At 34.7% G+C, this 21919-nt stretch overlaps 3 protein-coding genes across 3 annotated transcripts; 1 reads left to right on the forward strand and 2 right to left on the reverse strand.

Annotated features, from left to right (window-relative positions):
* The first annotated feature begins 274 nt into the window (after positions 1 to 274).
* Positions 275 to 2744, forward strand: LOC108998971 (putative cyclin-B3-1). The gene is made up of 8 exons (XM_035686655.1): positions 275 to 400; positions 478 to 600; positions 809 to 898; positions 1112 to 1273; positions 1380 to 1439; positions 2062 to 2160; positions 2296 to 2474; positions 2554 to 2744. Exons 1-8 carry the CDS (start codon positions 386 to 388, stop codon positions 2687 to 2689), a joined length of 864 nt encoding a protein of 287 aa, XP_035542548.1. The 5' UTR covers positions 275 to 385; the 3' UTR covers positions 2690 to 2744.
* Positions 2745 to 3762: 1018 nt separating this feature from the next.
* Positions 3763 to 5096, reverse strand: LOC118344652. Its single transcript, XM_035685690.1, has 2 exons — positions 4663 to 5096; positions 3763 to 4535 (listed from the first exon to the last, which is right to left on the reverse strand). The coding sequence occupies exons 1-2, from the start codon at positions 4992 to 4994 to the stop codon at positions 4049 to 4051; spliced, it is 819 nt and encodes a 272-aa protein (XP_035541583.1). The 5' UTR covers positions 4995 to 5096; the 3' UTR covers positions 3763 to 4048.
* A 2973-nt stretch (positions 5097 to 8069) lies between these two features.
* LOC108998970 (uncharacterized mitochondrial protein AtMg00810-like) lies at positions 8070 to 8913 on the reverse strand. The gene is made up of 2 exons (XM_035687663.1): positions 8828 to 8913; positions 8070 to 8691 (listed from the first exon to the last, which is right to left on the reverse strand). The coding sequence occupies exons 1-2, from the start codon at positions 8911 to 8913 to the stop codon at positions 8070 to 8072; spliced, it is 708 nt and encodes a 235-aa protein (XP_035543556.1).
* Between the last annotated feature and the right edge of the window lie 13006 nt (positions 8914 to 21919).

A 21919-nucleotide genomic window follows, 5' to 3' on the forward strand; every position in this document is an offset into this window, starting at 1 on the left:
CTAGTTTTGTTTCTCAAATATAATTGATTTGCAATCAGCATATTGACACAATTCTGTATCTATTGAGTTTTAGCGATCCGATTACCTTTTAATTTCATTAATGATGTAGCCAATTGTGAAGACCACCCTCAAGGCTACCCATGCTCAAAGGACTTTAAAATCCAATAACATTTCAAATGTTAACAAACGGACTGTTGCTGCAATCTCATCCAAGAAAAGGGAGGAAGCAGTGACATCATCTCTTCCAGCAAATATTGCATTAGTGGATCCACAAGAAGCCACAGAAGGACAGCTTCCATCTGATGCTGATGGCAATCCAAGGGTTGTACCAGATATCATTGCTACTAGAAAATCTGCTCGGAGGAGATCTTATACATCTTCCTTAATGGCAAGATCAAAGGTTGAGGCACACTATACTCTGGTAATGCATTGGCCCTGTTCTTGTGAATTTCAATTACAATAGTTATTATGTTGCAGTTAATAGAGAAGTGTGGTGAAGCAATGAAGTTGGAAGAGCTACCAAGTATTGATGACATTTGCAATCAACTGGAAGTGGCTGAATATGTTGATGAGATCTATCAGTACTATTGGGTTACAGAGGTGATGTTTAATATTATTGTCTCCGTTCCCATATTTTTACACCATTCTGTTGTTTCTGTTTTATTCTGGCCAGGGTTAACAATTTTTAACTTATGTTTCTCAAATATCTAATTATATCTTATTATTTGAATTTAGCATTCTGGCATTGCTCTCTAAACCAATTTAGTTTGATGTTATTGCCTAATGCTAAATTGACTTTTGACTGCAGGCACAGAATCAGTCTTTGGCAAATTATATGTCAGTTCAGACAGACATTACAGCTCATATGCGTGGTATTCTGATAAACTGGTTAATTGAGGTATATATCTTTTCTTCCATGCATTCTGGTAAAATCTTTTTTTCTTGCTCTCTCTCTCTCTCTTCTTTTCCCTTTCTGGTTGGTTATAAGGCAATTTGATCATCCAGTCGAACAGAAAAGCATTCTGATGAAGGTTTTCTGATATTGGTTATCTATGCATTCATTTTACTGAGCTCATTTTCTTTGCTGCATTTTTTGCAACTCCTGTTACAGGTACACTTCAAATTTGATTTAATGCAAGAAACTCTATATCTCATGGTGACCTTGTTAGATGGATTTCTTTCACAAGCTACCATAAAGAAGAATGAACTGCAGTTGGTTGGTCTTACTGCACTCTTGCTGGCATCAAAATATGAAGACTTCTGGCATCCCAGGGTAAAGATCAATATGTTCAAATCACATGCTTACAAATTTTGTTTCAATGCTACTGGTGTTTTCCAGAGTACATGGTCATCTGAGTTTTATTCTCCCTATAATACAGGTCAAGGACTTAATTAGTATATCAGCTGAATCGTATAGAAGAGATGAAATGCTTGCAATGGTATGCCTGCCCCCACTTCTAAGCTTTGCTTTCAGGTTCATTTTTCTGTTCTTTTGATTGCTGCCACCCGAAAGCAGCAGGGTGGATGGTTTGGAATGTACTTATTCATTCTAGGTCCAATCGTTTAAGGTATGAGGTAGAGGACCCAGTTAGTGCACAAGCGCATTCCAAAGCTAACCACTGTAAGGCTTTCCAACACTCCAGCCCTCCCCTGAACACGTCCTAACTCCTTGGAGCAAACGGTTTTGAAACATGGTCCAATAAACAATAAATCAGACTTTGATATTAAGTAACAGCTCCTAACCCAAAAGTTTAAGCTATTGGGAGGCTTAAGCATATAAAACCCATACCAAAGTTCACACCTAATGTGGTACACACCAGACAAATAAGTGACTTGTGGAAAATATATTCTAAATGACCTTGCTTGCATTTACTTTTTCCCTGGGATGTGTTAAACTGTTTGTCTTTGACCGTTTAGGAGCCTGTGAAAGAAGAATTCTTATAACTGTTTAGATTTCGTATTTTCTACACAAATCTTGGGTCTGATGACGTCTCAAAATTTGATTGCCATGGTTAGTGTACTTGCATGATGCTAACGATACACATTGGCTTTGCCATACAGGAGAGGCTTATTCTTAAGAAATTGAAGTTTCGTCTTAATGTTGCTACTCCTTATGTGTTTATGTTGAGATTTCTCAAGGCTGCTCAGTCAGACACAAAGGTATGTGGTAACTTACAATAGCCATGTTATTAATTGTTAGTTGGTGGAGGCAGACTATATTCAGTGCAGACTAGATATGATTTTGTAATCATCAATTGCTGATTGCCTCTGCTCCCTTTTGGAAATTGCTCCCAGCTTGAACGCTTGGCGTTCTACCTCATTGAACTTTGCTTAGTTCAATATGAAGCTTTAAAGTTCAAGCCCTCTTTGCTATGTGCATCAGCTATCTATGTTGCAAGGTGTACCCTGAACATGACTCCAGCTTGGACCCCCTTGCTTTGCAAACATGCACGCTATGAAGAATCCCAACTCAGGTACTTTTCAAGATTCAGTTTCTTCATGACTTTTAGCTTCCCAGAGTATCTAAATCATTTTTCAATTCGGTCACCATAGGGATTGTGCCGAGATGATCCTAAGATTCCATAAAGATGCTGGAACAGGACAGTTGAGAGTCACATACGAAAAATATCTGAAGCCTGATCTCAGTAATGTTGCAGCAATAACAACTTTAGATAGGCTTCCTCTTTGATTACACTTGGTGTGGATAGCCTCTGTAATTGGCATCATAATGGAAAGTGTGCAGGTGAGATTTCAGTTGTATTTGGATCTTTTGTATGATGCCATGCTGTGTTTCTTCTGCAATTCTAAAAACCACCTTTTTCTTTTTCTTTTTTCCTTTTCTTGAAACCTTGCAGGAAATACCTACTAAAATTGTATCTTTGGGGATTGTAGCTCAATAGTAATTCTACACAATTGAGGAATTACACCTCAGCTGGTTGTTAATCTTTGGACATTCTCCATATTATTTGTTGGAGTCGCCTTGATTTGCCAGCAGCTGCCTGATATATTTGTATTTTGCGGTGTGATGATAGTAAAATTGACGATGTCAAGATGGTTATAACTTCCGTATGTTGCGCCCTAGCATTATAGCCACATTTCAAACAATATCATACTTTTCCGTGCCATTCGAAGTTGAAAGTGGAACTCTCTAGGGAAACATCCTTTCACACCTCAAGCAATAAGCATCAATTACGTTTCTCAAGTGCCTTGAGAATGTTTGTAAAAGTACAAACAAGATAGTTAATAAAATAATACTAAAAAAGATATTAGAACCTTAGGAACCTCAATTCTAGGGCAGCATCAATGGGAAACGAAACTATTAATTACTTTTTTATTATTATTTACATTTAAACGTAGAAGTTTCTCACGTGTTCATCACTCCATCATAGAGAATAGTAGACAACCCACTCTGACACCACACAAGGTTTTGGATGACAGGGCTGAAACAAGAGAAGATGCAATAGTAGGCAAGCTAGCCAGTTAATCCAGCCATTTTCTTTTGGTTCTTAGATTGCTCACTCTAGTTAATCCAAAACAAAGTTGAGGAAAGAACAACTGGAGGTGATGAAAGTGATCAGTGCAGATAGCATGGAAGACTCATCTCAATCTCATCACTTTATGCTGAACCCTAAAATTTAAGATGATGAGCAAAATATAGGAAGACGGGTCGAGTAAAGGCGAAAAATGGTACAGCAGGGGAGCCAGGGTAGTGTATTCTTATAGTGCAAGAAACAGAAAAATGCAATAGTAGATAGAAGCCAATCAGAATAAATGAAGAACTAGATTCACTAAAAACAGTAAATCAATAGTTTGTATACATACATATATGAACCCTGTTAGCTCAACATATATAATTTATATTCATTCATTCATTCATCCCCAAGCTTCTCTTCCTCCACCAACATACCTGCCTATCTAAATATACACCCTAGTCCTTCAACAAGAACCATTATTTTCTATTGATCAATATAATATATCATACAAAATACATATATATGTTGAATTCTGATGTATTATGAAGTGATTGGTGTATGGAGTTGCTCACTATCTATGAACAAGTAATCAAACCATCTTGTGAAAGCAAGTACCCTTCCCGCTTCAATGTCTCCCTTACTGCCCGATAAAACTCCACCCATGAAGATGAATAAACATCCACCGGCGCGAACAAAAATGTCGGATTGGGGCTTGCCGGGCATGCACCCACCAAATCCAATACTGAAGCTGCCGGCTTCAGCGTCCGCGGGAAATTAAACGCTAAATTGTCGACTTTGTGTTCGTAAATTTTGCCATTTCGGTCCAATTTATACCTAGACGTGCCCTGAAATTCTCCTTTGGCCTCCCATGGAACCCGAGGGACACCCTTCAAGTTCCACCTTATCAAAATCAGATTCTCTGAAGGTTGCCAAATCCGATATACCTCAAGCGAAATGTCTCGGAACAGGATTTTACCATGAAATCTCAATGCCCAGAAGATCAATTTGTAGTTTTCAATACCAGTAAATGTATTCAACGGGTCTGAAAATGTAATATCATCCCTGAAAACATTAAAATAAATCAACCAAAAATAGCAACTGTTTCAGAAACCAAGCAATAACCCTAGAAAACATAACAAACCCAGAAGATTAAAACAAAGAATATGAACTACCCAGACGAGAAAATCACCTGTAAATATCATAATTGAGGTCCTTGGTAAATAGCAAAGGGACGTCTTCTCGGAGCGTCCGCACAGCAAGGCCAAGGTTGACATAGAAGTCGTCCTTTTGGTGCTTATCCTGCTCACTGGGGGGAGTGTTATCCTGAGCCACGTCCTGGAGTGGAGGAGGGGATTGGAGGCTGGTGAAGGAAGCAGTAGAAGTGAGGGAGAGAGGAGGCAGAAAGTGAGAATGAGAATTGGGATTTGAGTTGGGGAAGAATGATGGGTGAATGAATGATTTTTCTCTCGATTTGTGATGGAGAAGAAGAGAGGGAGAGAGGTTGAGAAGAAGAAAAGCCATGGCCTTTATTGTTCTTCAATTTGGGTCTATCAAGTACTTAGCTTTTCATTTGTGGGGATGAGAGAGAGGGAGAGATTTGTGTGTCGTGGAAACAAAATGAGGTTTGTGATTTTGATATTTGAGTGGTTTTGATTTGAACAAGCCATTAAAATGGACCAAAGCAAGAACTTTGTTAATTTTGCACATTCGACCCTACATTCGCGACATATTAATTCTTGATGTTGTGTTCTTTGTCATCAATATCATCATTATCAAAACATCATTTGCTATCCAAATTTCAAAATTTAAATTAAGCTAAAAAAAAAAAAAAACATACAAGAAGCAAATTTTATAGTATTTATAAAACGAATTTTAAATATTATTAAATGATTTTATAAAAACTATGAGATTTCAATCCATAAGTTTTCAACAAACACGTGAGGAATGTTTTTTTTTGGTTCTTCTACTCCCATTGAAAAAGAAAATTAAATTCATCATATATTTTTGTGGTAAGCGACATTAGTTTCCGATGAATTGTGGTTTGGATGAGAGTTGGAGGGCGGCCCGGCGAGAACTTTCCACATTTGAAACTTTTAACGAACTCACAAATAGAGAGGGAGCTTTGGAATTTTGACTTGGAATAGTAGCATTATTATTATTATCTTTATCCATTCTTTGTTATTTATTTCTTTTTTCTTTTGGTAAAAGGACTTGCTGCTTTGCAAACAATTCTTGCTGGTCAACTATATAAACTTAACTTTAATTAATATGTAGTGAGATTCTTCTTTTAATTATCAAATAAAAGTATGGCACCTTTTAACTTTCTAAGAAATAATATAATCCACATATCGGCACTAGACTACACATTAAAATTTAAAATAATTAAATCTAGGAAAAATACTTTAACTATAAAGTTGGGATTACAGAAAAGTAAATCTACAAACGGATGTGGCTTGATGTGATACGTCATATTGTAAAATAATTTTTATTAATAAATCTCATTAAATTATATTAGTTTGTGAATTTATTTTTATATATTTTTTTTGTGTCTATAACAGTTATCTTAAATTTATCTGTCTCATCAGTCATTTTACACCACATCCTGACCAAAGGTGGTCTAACTACAAAAGTACCTCATTATTTCGCCGTATGGATCAAATGTAGTTGCAGAATAGCATTAAAGCTTATGATGAGGTGACAAAAATCAACTTGTTTCATATGTTTCTTTTAATTTGTTGCAACGATATTATCCCTTTTCAAGTATTAAAAGGACTTGTCATTAGCAGCTTAGTCCTATATATTGTCCAATATTCTCCCATATTTCTGTCTGCCTCCATTTTGTGCCATTTTATTCTCTCATTATCTCCTTACTTTATTTATTGGATAAATGAGTATGAGATGCTGAGTGTTTTGAAAAATGAATAGTTTAAATAGAAAATGCGAGACTTTTCTTTCAGAGTATGGGAAGTTTAAACGTCAGATATTGCACGCTGTTGGCTGTGGATTTTAATAGCTCCAGTATTGTGAGATTGAGATAAATATGTTTTATATGCGAATGTTCTGTTCAAACTTTAATTACAGGCTCCACGATACATATATATATATATATATATATATATATATATACCAAAACCATTCAACTCTAAATATCTAGGCCGCTAGCTGATCATTGTGAAGAATCAAAATCAAACTTTGTTATAGTTATTGATAAGAGAAGGGTTGCAAATTGTGTTTGCGAGTCGTGTTGTATTAGGTCATGGACATTCAACTATATGGATCAAACTGAACACGACATGTTATTCTAAACTTTGCAATAGTTATTCAATGTGTAGAACTTGGGCCTTTCTGTTCAATTAGGATCTATAATTCAAACCAATAATAAAAATAATAAACTATCTCAAACTTGTAATGCAAATTGATACTTTTTAGAGGACGGAGGAATACCCACTGTCGGTTTTAATTTCCAAATTTGTATGAGGGTTCTTCAGGCAATATTGGATATATAAGGTGCTCACTGCTCACGATTCAAAGAAATGACAGCAAAATGAGTGGAGAAAAGGCCCCTTTTGTCTTGGGAGCATTCAAAGAGGATATTCTTTTGGGCCTTCTCCAAGAATATTTTTAGAAAGAAAGTACATTCCTTCTCAGATGCTCCCATTTCAGCATCTTCCAACTCTCTCTTTGCGCTATATATATAATATATATAGGGAAATATTTTGGACATAAAGAAATTATACAATAATAAATCTATAAACTGATGTGGTTTGATATGATACGTCAAATTGTAAAATCATTTTTTATTGTAAAGTAGATATAACGAATCTCATGAAACCACATCTGTTTGTGGGTTTATTTTGTGTATGTAGCAATTCTCATATATATATATATATATAAACTATTCTCATTAGCCACTATTTACCTCCCCACACCCTATGAAAAATATTCACACACCCTATAAAAAAAGCTATATATGTATGGTGTGAGAGTGAATAGTGGTTTATGCATGTTAAAACTAAGAGAAGAGAAGATGATTGTATTGAATCTGTTTATATTTCTATGTATAGAGTTACAAATAAATAGACTTACAAGAGACAAGTACGGAAACATATACATATGGTAAGTGAGCTAATTGGGCTAATTCCTATAATAAAGGAAATTGCTGATTTTCTGGAGACTAAATATATGGGAGGAGAAATAGCTGTCAATACTTCCCTTCAAGTTGGCGCATATAAATCCGTAATACCCAACTTGCATAAAAAATGATGAAAAAGTTACTGGCCTAAAGTCTTGGTGAAGATGTTGGCAACTTAGTCATGAGAGGAGGTATGAATGGCTTTAAGGAGACCAGATCGGATCTTATTACAAATAATGTGGCAATCAATCTCAATTTGTTTAGTACGCTCATGAAACAAGGGATAGTGTGTGATGTAGAGAGCAGATTGATTGTTACAATGTAAGGTGAATGGTTCAGGATGAGAGATGCTAAGATCGGCTAAAAACTGCTTAAGCCAAGTGAGCTCACAGGTGGTGACGGCCATAGCCCGATATTTAGCTTCAGCAGAAGAGTGAGCCACAATAGTCTATTTTTTTTGTACGTCAAGAGATCGGATTGGTATCTAACTGAATGAAGTATCTTGTAGTGGAACGATGAGTGGTGGGACAACTGGCCCAATCAGAATCAGTATATGTTGTGACATCTAGACTATTAGAGGAAGGAAAGAAGATGCCTTGGCCGGGGCTACCTTTGATGTAACAGAGAACTCTAGTAGCCGCAGTCATGTGAGGAACCCGAGGAGCATGCATGAACTGACTGAAGATATTGAATGCATAAACAATGTCTGGTTTAGTGATGGTGAGATAAATAAGGCGGCCAATGAGACGACGGTAAAGGCAAGGATCAGGAAGTAGGTCACCGTCTTGATTATTGAGCTTCAAGTGTTGCTCCATGGGAAAAGAAGCAGTTTGGGCACCAAGTTGTCCACTGTCAGAGAGGATGTCGAGAGCATATTTGCACTGATTAAGAAAGATGTTGTTGGGAGACCGAGCAACATCGAGTCCAAGAAAGTACTTCAGAGAACCAAGATCCTTTATTTTGAAGTGAGTGGAGAGAACTTTTTTAAAGATCTTGATTTGAGAAATGTCGTTACCTGCGACTAATATATCATCAAAATAAACAAGGACAAGAGTGAACAAAGAATGACCTGAGACTGATGAAAACCTACATTAAGAAGTACAATGGTTAGTTTAAAAAACCAATTTCGGGAGGCTTGTTTGAGGCCATAAAGGGATTTTTTGAGATGATAGACACAGGTCTCTCCTTTAGTGAAATATCCAAGTGGTGGGGTCATGTAAACTTCTTCATCAAGATCGTCGTGCAAGAAGACATTGTTGATGTCGAGTTGGTGGCGGCAATTGCTAACCAGCACCATACAGTGGTCATTTTTGCGACCAGAGCAAATGTCTCATGATAGTCAAGGCCTTAACCTGTGTATAGCCCTTGGCAACTAGTCAAGCTTTGTACCTCTCAATGGAACCATCGGCCTTGAGCTTGGTTTTGAAAACTCATTTGCAACCAATGTGTTTCTTACCATGAGGAAGTGGCTCAAGAGTCCAAGTCGAATTGTTATCTAAGGCACGAATTTCAGACGACATGGCCTCACACCAACGAGAGTGGCGAGTAGCCTCAGAATAATATGAGGGATCGATACAAATGGTGAGAGCAGTTAAATAGGAGATATGAGAGGAAGAAAAACAGGAATATGAAAGAAAAGCAGATAAAGGGTGAGCAGTACTTGAGGCAGGTGGAGCAGGTGAGGGTGTTGTGGGCTCCATATATAAGATCGGACAGACATAGTCGTGAAGATATGCAGGTCGAGTAATTGTACGGCGAGGACGAGGAACAGGGGGGATGGAGGAGAAGTAGGTGTTGGAGGTGAAGAAGGTGATGGAGATAGGGTGGCAGGGGAGTAAGAGGATGAAGGAGAAGACATTATGGGTTCTGGAATAAGGAGAGGGATGAGAGAATGGGAGGGAGAGGAAGAATCAGGAATATCTTGGAAAGGAAATTGTTGCTCATGAAATGTGACGTCACGGGAAAAGAAAATGGACTGAGTGTCAATATTGTAGAGCTTGTATGCTTTATGAGTACTGGGGTAGCCAAGAAACACACATTTGGTAGCACGAGAAGAAAATTTGTCACGATGATCACGAAGAGTTTGAGCATAACAAAAACACCTAAACACACGAAGGTGATCATAGTTGGGCGTTTTATCAAAAAGTGTTTCAAAAAGAGATTTATTTTTGAGAAGACGACTGAGAGTGCAATTGATGAGATATGCAGCAGTGAGAACACAATCACATCAAAAATTTAAAGGTAGGTGTGCTTGAAATATGAGACTGCGAGCAACATTTAGAAGGTGCTGGTGTTTACGCTCCGTAACGCCATTTTGTTGAGGAGTTTCAACACAAGTACATTCATGAATGATGCCGTGATCCCAAAGATAATTTTGAAATTGATGGAAGAGAAATTCTTGTCCATTATCAGTTCGAATGATTTTAACAGTGATGTTAAATTGATTTTGGACAAGAGCAAAAAAATCCGTTAAATGGGTATAAGTTTCGGATTTAAAATGCATGAGATATATCCAAGTAGTGCGAGAAAACTCATCAACAATTGTGAGAAAGTAATGAGCCCTACACAGAGAATAAGTATGATAGCTACCCCAAATATCACAAAAAACACGACTAAAAGGAGAAACAATTTTATTAGTAGAAAGAGAAAAGGCAATATGGTGTGCTTAGAACGAGTACAAATGTTGCAATCAGAAGTAATACAAGGAGAATTAAAAAGACAAGAAATAGTAAAACTAGAAGGATGACCTAGACGTTGATGCCATAAAATCTTATTAACGGTGGGTTGTGCAGCAAATGCAAGAGGAGGATTAGGTCGATACACATAGAGTCCATTGCAAAGATCACCCACTCCAATCGGTCTCATCAATTGTGGGTTTTAAAATAGACAAGTGTTAGAAGAAAATAAGATGACACAAGAAGTTTGAAGGGTGAGTTGGGAAATAGATAAAGATTAAAGGAGAAAGTGGGGACATAATAGACATTGGACAATGTAAGAAAAGGGGAGAGAATACAAGTCCCAATGCCTTTGACACGGACATCGTCTCCAGTGGAGAGCCGAACACAGTGACTAGAGTGCTCAAATTGGCAAAGTAATCTCGCTGGTGACAAATGTGATGGCTTGCACCACTGTCCACCACCCAATGGTGGTCCCGATTAAAGAGAGGAGCAGAGAAGGGGGAGGGGAGAGAAAATATTTCCAACAAAATGAGCAGACGAAATCAAAGGAGAAGAAGTTGCCGGTATGAGCAAGGAGAGAAATTTCTGATAGAGCTTCGGTGAGAGACTAGGGACAGGACTTGACGCCAAGGTGGTGGTGGTAGCTTGGTTTGCAGTCGGTGGGGGTTGGCCAAGAATCGAAGGTCGCGGCTTGGATCGTGGTTTCCGACCAGGTGGGTAACACACGACGGTCCATCATCGTTTGCGACTATGACCCTCCTTCTCGCAGATCGTGCACTTAAAGACTAATTTTGGGCATCCAGAGGTGCAAATAGCTTCGGATGGGGTGGTGTGAAGGTGGAGCAACCGTTGTTGTTCTTCTTGGAAGAGAATAGAGAAGACCTTGTTGATGGAGGGGAGATGATCTATGGCTAAGATCTGTGTGCAAAGTGGTGCGAAATAGTCATTGAGGCCAAGAAGAAATTGGAAGACTCTCTCATCTTCAGCTTGCTGTTGCATATCCTTGAGGTTGGTGCTACTTTGAAGATGTCCAAGTTCATCCCAAATTTGTTTAATTTGGTTATTATAGTCATAGACTGAGTTGGTGATTTGTTCCAAGGAAGAGAGGGCTTGTTTGAGGTGATAGATTCTGTTGTTGTTGCCATGGCAGAAGTGAGAAGATAAGTTGACCCATACAACACAGGGTTGGTATGGTACTCAAGAAAATTTACAATGGATGATCTGATGGAGTTAAGGATCCAGGTAAGAACCATGTCTTTGGTTTGGTTCCATTGAGGGTAGTCGGGTGAAGTGGGATCAGGAGGGATGAGGGTGCCATCAACGAAGCTTAATTTATTTTTTGCATTTAGTGCCCGTGTCATGGCTTTTTTTCATTTGGGAAATTGTAACCAATAAGGAGACCATTGAAGAGGATGAGGCTTGGAGAATCTGATGGGTGAAGGAGATAGGGTGAGGAGAAGCGTGGGTTGGATTTGGTGGCCATATGGGTAGGGTTTAGGGATCGATTAGGCTAATACCATGTTAAAACTAAGAGAAGAGAAGATAATTGTATTGAATCTGTTTATATTTCTGTGTATAGAGTTACAAATAAATAGACTTACAAGAGACAAGTATGGAAACATATACATATGGTGAGCTAATTGGGCTAATTCCTAGAATAAAGGCAATTGTTGATTTTCTGGAGACTAAATATATGGGAATAGAAATAGCTATCAATAATGCATAGCATCCCTCTCTCTCTCTCTCTCTCTCACACACACACACACACACATATATACTAGTTATGGTGCAATGTGCAAAACACGTTTTTCTAGTTGAGAAAAAAATATTGTGAGAATACTATGTTTAAGCAATAAGTAAAGACTGTATGAAGATGCATAATAATTACATTCTATTTGTGGAAGGAAAAAATTAGGAGTGGTTTGGATTCAGAGATGAATTGAGATGATTTGTGAATAGTAGAATAAAAGTTAAATTTTTTATTATATTTTGTGTGAAAATTTAGAAAAGTTATTTTGAGATTTGAAAAAGTTGAATTGTTTATTATATTTTATGTAAAAATTTAGAAAAATTGTAATGGTGAGATGAAATGAGTTTAGTTGAGGTGGATTTTGAATGCAGTTTAGCAAAAGAAGCAATACATAAGCACTAAGCAATAGGGGCAAAGACGTAATTTTTAGAAAAAACCCAATGATCAGGACAAAATGGAAAATGATAAATGTAGAGGGATAAAATTGGAAACAAAATTTGGAGAAAATTATTGTTCATACTTCATACACGGTTACACAACAGCTAGAGGCAACTAAACAGCGTCAAATATGTAAATTTATCAATAAATTTAAAGGACAAAAATGTAAATTTTCAAATAAAAGAAAAGCAACGATAAGGATAAAAAGGAAAAAACAAGAATAAAGAGGGACAAACTGAGAAAACAAAATTTGGATCTGTAGATTGCTGCATAGGCGCTTTTATTCATAAAATATATATTATATTATATTATATTATATTATATTATATTATATTATATTATATATCCCATATATCTATATATCTATATGGAAGCTAGGGACAATGGTACTTTGCTGTATTTTTACGTACTTACGGGGTTTTCAAAGAGAAATTAATGCAAGTAAAATCGTATTCTCATGGATAAAATAGGTAATTAGAGATGCATGCAGGTACTTGAGTAGAATAGTTTCGAACTTTTATTTGAGAAAAGCTTTATTTTTCCTACTAATTATTAATTATTAATTGTTTTTTTATTTTATTTTAATGTTTATGCTTTGAGTTTTCTGAAATTAAGCAGTAAATCAAAATGCAAGGATAACTTGCCATGAAAAAAGTCGAAGATACGTGAATGATTTGTGGCGAAAATAAGCATCCCTACAACCCCGTAGGGTTGAAAGCCATGCATCGTCCCTATTTGTCACCAAAACTCAATGTTCCTTTCCTTCCTGCTGACTCATCATATCGAGCAAGCTTTATAAGTTTCCTACTTGTAACGATGTGATAAGGTCTATTAATTCCAATGTACTACAAGGTTATCACACAAATTGCCAATGGCTTCATTATATATAGGGATGTAATTAGTTCAGTTCGGTTTAATTTTATATATATTTTAGAATCGAATTAGTATACACCGATTTTAAAAATTTAAGAACTGATATTGGACAAACTCATTACCGAAACTAGAACTTCTGATTTTTTCAATTTCATTCGGTCCAGTCTGAGTTTTCTAGTTTTACAAATTATCTATATTAGTAATAATATGATGTTTACATATACTAAACTATTAGTATATTTATATTCACTACAACACAATTGCTTTTTAGTGACGGTTGGGAAATTGTGACAGTCCCTAGACCGTCACTAAAAGGTATTTTCTGTGACAGATTTTGGAAACCGTCACTAAAGATAGAATGAGATTTTTTTACATTCGAACGTATGAGAAATATGCGTTCGAACGTCACATATACGTTCGAACGTTATGTCTGTTTACGTTGGAACGTAAAATGTTTTGGCGCAACCGTTCGAATGTTATTAATTTTACGTTCGAACGTAAAATGTTTGCACCAATGTTCGAACGTTAAGTAATAACATTCAAACGTTCATTGTAAATTTAAATTAAATGACTTTAATTTAAAAATTATGTGATTTTTATTGTGCATAATTTGTGAACAAGTCTAAAAAATTGAATTGTATATATTTATATATACACACTTTGTAATATATAAATATATATTATTGATTTATATATATTTGAAATGCAGTGATTTAGTATTAAAGTTGAAAATTATAACATCAAAGAAGATTAAAAATTGAAATGAAAAAACGATAAAAATATTCCATAATATTTTTCGTTACAAATATTAAAAATAAAATACAAAAATTGATAGAACGTAGTAAACAACAGTCAGATGATAACGTTATCCGCAAAAGTCGAACTCCGTACTTCCTCAGTCAAGGTATCAACCTTGTCGTTGAGGATAGTTACACGATGGGTGAGTTCGGCAACAGACGCCGATATAGCCTCGAGCGATCGATCGATCTTATGATCAATATGCGCAGTCAGCTGTGAGATGACCGCATCAACCCAAGCAGGCCGCACATCTCCTGCAGATGTACTCGGCGTATGCTGACTACTACTCCCGACATGACCTGGCTCAGGCTGCGTCGGAGGAACTAGATCCTCTACAGGGGGTGGCTGACGTCCCCTCGCCTGTCCAATGCTACGCCGATGCGTGGTCATGTCGAGGGGGCTCATCTGATCTTTGACCCGCTCCTCTGGCTGGGTCGGCACTCCCCGTGCAAGTAATAGTCGGCTGATGAGGACACCATATGGGAGATTATCCGTGGAGACGATGCTCGCCTCGTAACGGATCCTCTCAAAAATGTGCAGTGGCAAATCTATAGGATCTCCACGTGCCACTCGTATCAAAAATTGTGCCCGAAGCCGACTAAATGTGGTTTTATGAGCCACAGGATCGACATTTGTTGCAACAATAAGGTGCAACATGCGGAAGAAATGCAGCAGATGGTTCTGGTTGAAGGCGTTCTTCCGCTCGATCTGCATGCGATCCCTCCCGGTGAGGATGTAGAAATCTTCGTCTCGGTCATCATCCCGAGCCTCGACGCCAGTATCCTCAGCCTCTGACTGGCCTGCATCATCGGCTGATGCTGGCTCACATCCCCGGCCAGTAGATGATGCAGAAGTGCCTACATCCTCACGGGGTGTTGAGTGTGTAAATGTCTGAGCACCTCGATGAATCCCGAGGTGCTCGCCGATGACATCTGCCGATACCTCAATGGAAACACCGCGTACAGTCACGGTGTGAGAGGATGCATCCGGAGGCATGTCACACATCCCCATATAGAATTCTTGAACCATTGAGGGGTATACCTTCCCCCTCAATGTGCAGATATTTCCCCAGCCTCTACTGAGGAAAACATCTCTTAGGTTCGTCTGCTGCCAACAGAGTTCGTCGAACTCATTAATTAAGACCTCTCTCTCTACCATAACAGTACGAGCTCCGATACGGGCAGTGTCCGATGTGGCTCCTTCCCTCCCTCGTTTTCGTGTATGCAGTGGAAGAGCCATATCTTGAAAATAGAAAAGGAAAAAAAAATTATTTACAATAATGCATTTTTTTGTATTAATTTTAAGATGCTCTGCATTAACGTTCGAACGTTTTATCTTTAACGTTCGAACGTTAAAGATAAAAACGTTCGGACGTTAATTTATACGTTCGCACGTAAAATAATGTAAATAAATTTACGTTCAAACGTAAAACAAATACGTTCGAATGTACAGATGTACGTTCGAACATAAGCAGTAAACAAATACGTTCGAATTTAAGTTCGAACGTATTTGTTTTACGTGTGAACGTAAATATGAACGTCCGAACGTCGAAGCATGAATAATATAGAAAATCACTACGTTCGGATGTTATAATTAAACGTCCGACCGTATGTGATTTACGTGCGAAAGTAAATATTCACGTTCGAATGTATGTCGTTTAATAATATTCACGTCCGAATGTAAGACAATTAACGTTCGAACGTGAAAGCCGTAACGGCTCTGTAATTTAAACGTCGTACGTTTGAATGTCTTGGTGAAACGTTTGAACGTTTCGACGCAGAATGGCTGAGTCGACTCAGCCATTATTGAAATCTCGAAAATTTCTCTACAAGGGTCTAAATGCCGAAATGTCACCATGTAAATGAAGTATACACTTCAAGAAACATTTCTACGGTGACTATTCGGCCAATGACTGGCCGTGGTGGCCGGAAAATGAAGTTGAAAATCTGGTAATATTTATCCGGTTTTAAACCAAACTCAATCCAAATGTCAATCTAAATCTCAATAAAATACATGTTATTTGCATAAAAGATGAATGCCTACCTTTTAGTGACGGCGGCGTGGCGGCAAAGAACGGAGAAGACGATGGATACGGGCAGGGAAATGCGTTTCGACGTTCGGTTTTGGCCTTATATACACATAACGTTCGAACGTACTTATTATTACGTTCGAACGTTTGTCAATTTAATTTCTAAAATTTTATCTATAATATATTATATTATAAATGTTTAAGTTATATATTAGGATGTTATATAATATTATTGACAATTAGATTATTGGTTTTTTTGTGAGTGCTTCTTATATTTATAAAATTTAGCAATATGTTTATACATGTTATTAGGGCTGAGCACCGACACTTTCGGAGTCGGAGGGCCCAACCTCCGACTCCGACTCCGACTTTGTCGGAGGTCGAATCCGACCTCCGACTCCGACTCCGACTTGTCGGAGCGGAGTCCGAGCGGAGTCGGATTTTTTTATTATTTTTTTTTATCTTTTTTAACTTCATATTTGACCCACTTTTTTTTTAAAAAAAAAATTGTGAGCTTTTAAATTTCAATTTTCTCAACATTACAATCTAAATTAATTAAACTTTTGATTATAACAAAAAATACAACTAAATAAAACAAGTAACATAATAACATGCATTCAAAAATTAAAAAGAAAGTCCTATTGCAATAGAAACGACGCCGTATTGTATAGTAGTATACTAACTAATATAAATCTATTTTATATATTATATATATATGAAAATTTATAAAAAAAAAATATATGATATATATTATTATATATGAATATTAAAAAAAAGCACCGAAATATTAATAATAAACTAATATACTTGATATATATATATATATAAATCTCTAATCTCTTATACTTGATATATATATTAATATATATAAATATTAGTTATACTAATAATTATATTAGTATTAGTTATTATTAATACTATATATTATAGTATTATACTAATAGTGATATTAATACTATATCACTATTATAGTGATTAGTATAACTATATTAGTATTAGTTATAGTGATTTAGTATAACTATATAATATATTAGTATAAGTTATAATACTATAAGTTATAACTATAGTCTATATTAGTATTAGTATTAGTTATAGCGATTAGCATAACTATATATTAATATTTGCTATAGTGATTTTAATTTAGTATAACTATATAATAGTATTAGTTATTATTAATACTATAGGTTATAGTATTATACTAATAGTGATATTAATACTATATCACTATTATAGTGATTAGTATAACTATATTAGTATTAGTTATAGTGATTTAGTATAACTATATAATATATTAGTATAAGTTATAATACTATAAGTTATAACTATAGTCTATATTAGTATTAGTATTCGTTATAGCGATTAGCATAACTATATATTAATATTTGCTATAGTGATTTTAATTTAGTATAACTATATAATAGTATTAGTTATTATTAATACTATATATTATAGTATTATACTAATAGTGATATTAATACTATATCACTATTATAGTGATTAGTATAACTATATTAGTATTAGTTATAGTGATTTAGTATAACTATATAATATATTAGTATAAGTTATAACTATAGTCTATATTAGTATTAGTATTAGTTATAGTGATTAGCATAACTATATATTAATATTTGCTATAGTGATTTTAATTTAGTATAACTATATAATAGTATTAGTATAAATATTATTATATTACACTAGCTATATCACTGATAGTATTAGTATACTAATGTCTAATACTAATATATCACTATAGTTAATAGTATCACATAGTAATATAGTATTAGTAATTAATACTATAGTGCTTTATATAGTAATTTATATATAGGCTTAAAGTGGTTTACTAATAGTATTAGTATTAGGCCATAAATCTAATTATTATACTAATGTATATTAGAATTACTAATATATTTATCAAAATGAATATGTTGAGAATTTATTAGGTCAAAAAATATAATTAATACAAGATATTGTTATATAAAATTGATATGAATAATACTTTAGTTATTATACATTAGTATTATATGTTATTATAAATTTATAGATTAGTGTTTATCCATTAGTATATGTATTACAATATTACATGTTGATGTTATTATGCATCTTAGTGTTTATAGTATATTATATATACATTAGTATTACATGCTATTATATTTATACATTAGTAATTTAGAACAACATGGTAGTAATATTGTAAATTTTTAGTAGTATGATATTTACATATAGGTATGTACTAAACTATTATTAGTAAATTTAGTCTATATATTATAGTATAAATATATTATTTAACTAGTATATTATTGAGTTTAACTAATTATATAAGATATAGTTGTATAAAATTTAAATAATTAATATATAGAAAAACACATATATAGTAATTTAGAAAAACACATATTTTGTGCATAATATATAAATTATATTATGCACAAAATACTATACAATGTAGTATATATATTATACTATAAGTTAAGTATAGTAGGAATCTTACGTTCGAACGTTTGAAGTTAACGTTCGAACGTTAAACTAAGAGGCGGGAATTTTCCCGCTCGATGTTTAATATCTGTGTGATTATTCAGACGTAAGGACGTTTATACTATACGTTCGAACATCAAATCCGTCAACGTTCGAACGTTAGTTAAATTAGTGCGGGAGATTTCCCGCTCAAATATGGTAACACTTTCATGAAATGTACGTTCGGACGTTTAAGTAGTATGTTCGAACGTTTATCTATAAATCTACGAACGTTCGAACGAAAAATTGTGATACATTCGAACATATATGAGGAAAGTGCGGGAACTTTCCCGCTAGATTTCATGTTATATCATAAGAAGGGTACGTTCGAACGTGTATTTTAAACGTCCGAACGTTCTGGGCGGGAATAATTTTAGAATTAACGTTCGGACGTTTAAAGTTAACGTTCGAACGTTTAAACTAATAATTTTAGAACTTAATCAGTACGCGCACGGGAGGATGCCCATTATTTCTTCTTCTCCCGTGCGCGCAACAGAAAGAGAAAGAGAGAGAGAGAGAGAGAGAGAGAGAGAGAGAGAGAGAGAGAGAGAGAGAGAGAGAGAGAGAGAGAGTTAGAGTGAGAGAGAGTTGAGTTAGAGAGTGAGAGAGAGTTGAGTTTTGGTAAGATAATATTTTTATTTATTGTCTTTATTTAAATTTTATGATATTTATAGAATGTGTTTTTGTTATAGAATATTTCTAATAAGTTTGTGTTGTATTTTTTTGAAGGATGGCTTGTTTTGGGAAGTTTGAAGATTTTGATTTGTAAGAGGATATTGTGAGTGCTAGGTATATTTCTAAACTTTATCAATATGTTGTTGTGATTTGATGTTTACTCTTTATCATATTGTGATTATTGTTTGTATAGTTTGTAAATAGTTTGTGAGTTATTCTAAATATGTTGTGATATAAATTTGAAATATTGTGTTTATTATTAAAAATATATTGTCATTAGGCTTTGTTTCCCTACATGTTTATTGCTTACTCAAGTTTAGAAATATGTTAATACATGTGGCATGTTATTTTGTGAATATATTGTGAGTTATTGTGATATGGACTTGAAATATTTAAATTATTATTTGTGAATGATATGAATGAATATGTTTACATTGTTACAAATATATTGTCCTTAAGCTTTGTTAATACATATGGCATGTTATTTTAAAGTAACTCTTTTTATCATATTGTGATAAAAAGTTTGTATAGTTTGTAAATAGTTTGTGAGTTATTTTAAATATGTTGTGATATAAATTTGAAATATTGTGTTTATTATTAGAAATATATTGTCATTAGGCTTTGTTAATACATGTTTATTGCTTACTCAAGTTTACAAATATGTTAATACATGTGGCATGTTATTTTGTGAATATATTGTGAGTTATTGTGAATATGTTGTGATATGGATTTGAAAAATTGTGATAATAATATTTGAAATTAAGTAATAACAAATAAAAGTAACTCTTTAAGAATTATAATAATTAAAATTATTGTATAACCATTGAAATTTAAGTATGATAATTAAATATTTATAATAATATTTGAAATTAAGTAATAACAAGCATAAAAGTAACTCTTTAAGAATTATAATAATTAAAATTATTGTATAACCTTGAAATTTAAGTATGATAATTAAATATTTATAATAATATTTGAAATTAAGTAATAACAAGCATAAAAGTAACTCTTTAAGAATTATAATAATTAAAATTATAGTATAACCTTTGAAATTTAAGTATGATAATTAAATATTTATAATAATATTTGAAATTAAGTAATAACAAGCATAAAAGTAACTCTTTAAGAATTATAATAATTAAAATTATAGTATAACCTTTGAAATTAAGTATAACAATTAAAATTATACTTTAAGAATAATGATCTTGTACACAACGAGGGAATATAATCTTGAAGAAATGTTGAAATTTCAATTTAATTGCTTGACTGTCATAGTCTCTTCGGCCTTGAGAGTTGTCAAGGTCGGACAGTTTGTGACGGTTAAGTAATTAGACTAAAATTTAAACATTTCTTCAAGATTATTCTCCCTCGTTGTGTACAAGACACGAAACGTAGGGTCACATAATCTTCCATCCCTCTTTAGTTTAACAATATAACACTACTTGAAGGTGACATTGTTAATTTAAACAACATGGAGATATTGTTGTATGATTTTTTGCTAGATGCGTGTGACATTGCATAAATACCCTTAGACCCGTTTGGGAATCAGTGTACATTTATGTGTCCACTGATTCCTGAATTGTCCAGTGTGGACAGTTTGAGATTATATTATCTGTATTACACATTTTTGTTACTCGCTACTTTCCACGTTTAATATGAAGTTTCGGTATCTTCTTCTATTGTTCTTCGGGTATACTGTTCGTAGGGTCACAATCCCGATATTTGAACATGTATACTTGGAGAATTATGGGGAGGTGCTGCCGGAATTTCTACTAACGTGGAAATTAGTAGAGTGACGAGATTTGTGTAATATGGAGAATATAATCTCGAATGGGATAGGACCAACTACCTTATCAAAAAAGTAATGAGAATTGGAGGCAAGACATGCATGTGAATTTTCAATATACGTGTTATTAATATCTGGATGTTTTTAGAAATGGACAAAAATTGGATGCGTCTGGACGATAGACTTGGAAAGGATTACGTACCCTATGCATGTGGAGTAAGAACTTTCATTGATTTTGCACGGGCCTCTGCTGATAGTCGTGGTTACATTAAGTGTCCATGTCGAGGGTGTAAAAATTTGTGTGCGATAGGATTGGATGAAGTAGAGCGTCATATATTTGTGAACGGTATGGATCTGGGGTATACGCGATGGGTACTGCATGGTGAGCCGTATGAAGGGTCAGCAGATGTATTGGTCGATCATCACAATTATTTACGGCACATGGATGATGATTATGAGCATGATGAGATGGAGGAGATGTTGGGTGACATTGGAGCTGGGATGTTTATGGATGAGGTTAATGACAATGCCTCAAGTGGTGGATCAGGGACTGATTGTGAAAATTTTCCTTCACTGTGGGAAGATGCAAAGCGCGAGCTTTACCCAGGTTGTACAAAACATTCCAAAATGTCGTTTATTGTGCGGTTGCTTCTCATAAAATCATTGTGTGGGATGTCGACGAAAGCAATAAATATGGTATTGGACTTATTTAACGAGGTGCTTCCCGAAGGGTCTGCATTGCCTAAGAACTTTTATGAAGCGAAACAGTTGAGAAAGGG

This window comes from Juglans regia, chromosome 2 (genome assembly GCF_001411555.2).
Source record: "Juglans regia cultivar Chandler chromosome 2, Walnut 2.0, whole genome shotgun sequence".
NCBI lineage: Eukaryota > Viridiplantae > Streptophyta > Magnoliopsida > Fagales > Juglandaceae > Juglans > Juglans regia.

Excerpts from the sequence above, each read along its gene's own strand:
- LOC108998971 (XM_035686655.1), top strand. Across the intron at positions 1,440-2,061 it reads GAGATGAAATGCTTGCAATG|GAGAGGCTTATTCTTAAGAA; the intron begins GTATGCCTGCCC and ends TTTGCCATACAG. Across the intron at positions 2,475-2,553 it reads TATGAAGAATCCCAACTCAG|GGATTGTGCCGAGATGATCC; the intron begins GTACTTTTCAAG and ends CGGTCACCATAG.
- LOC118344652 (XM_035685690.1), bottom strand. The coding sequence starts at position 4,994 with ATGGCTTTTCTTCTTCTCAACCTCTCTCCCTCTCTTCTTCTCCATCAC. Across the intron at positions 4,536-4,662 it reads CTCAATTATGATATTTACAG|GGATGATATTACATTTTCAG; the intron begins GTGATTTTCTCG and ends TAATGTTTTCAG.
- LOC108998970 (XM_035687663.1), bottom strand. The coding sequence starts at position 8,913 with ATGACCACTGTATGGTGCTGGTTAGCAATTGCCGCCACCAACTCGACA. Across the intron at positions 8,692-8,827 it reads ACGACGATCTTGATGAAGAA|GTTTTCATCAGTCTCAGGTC; the intron begins GTTTACATGACC and ends TTCTTAATGTAG.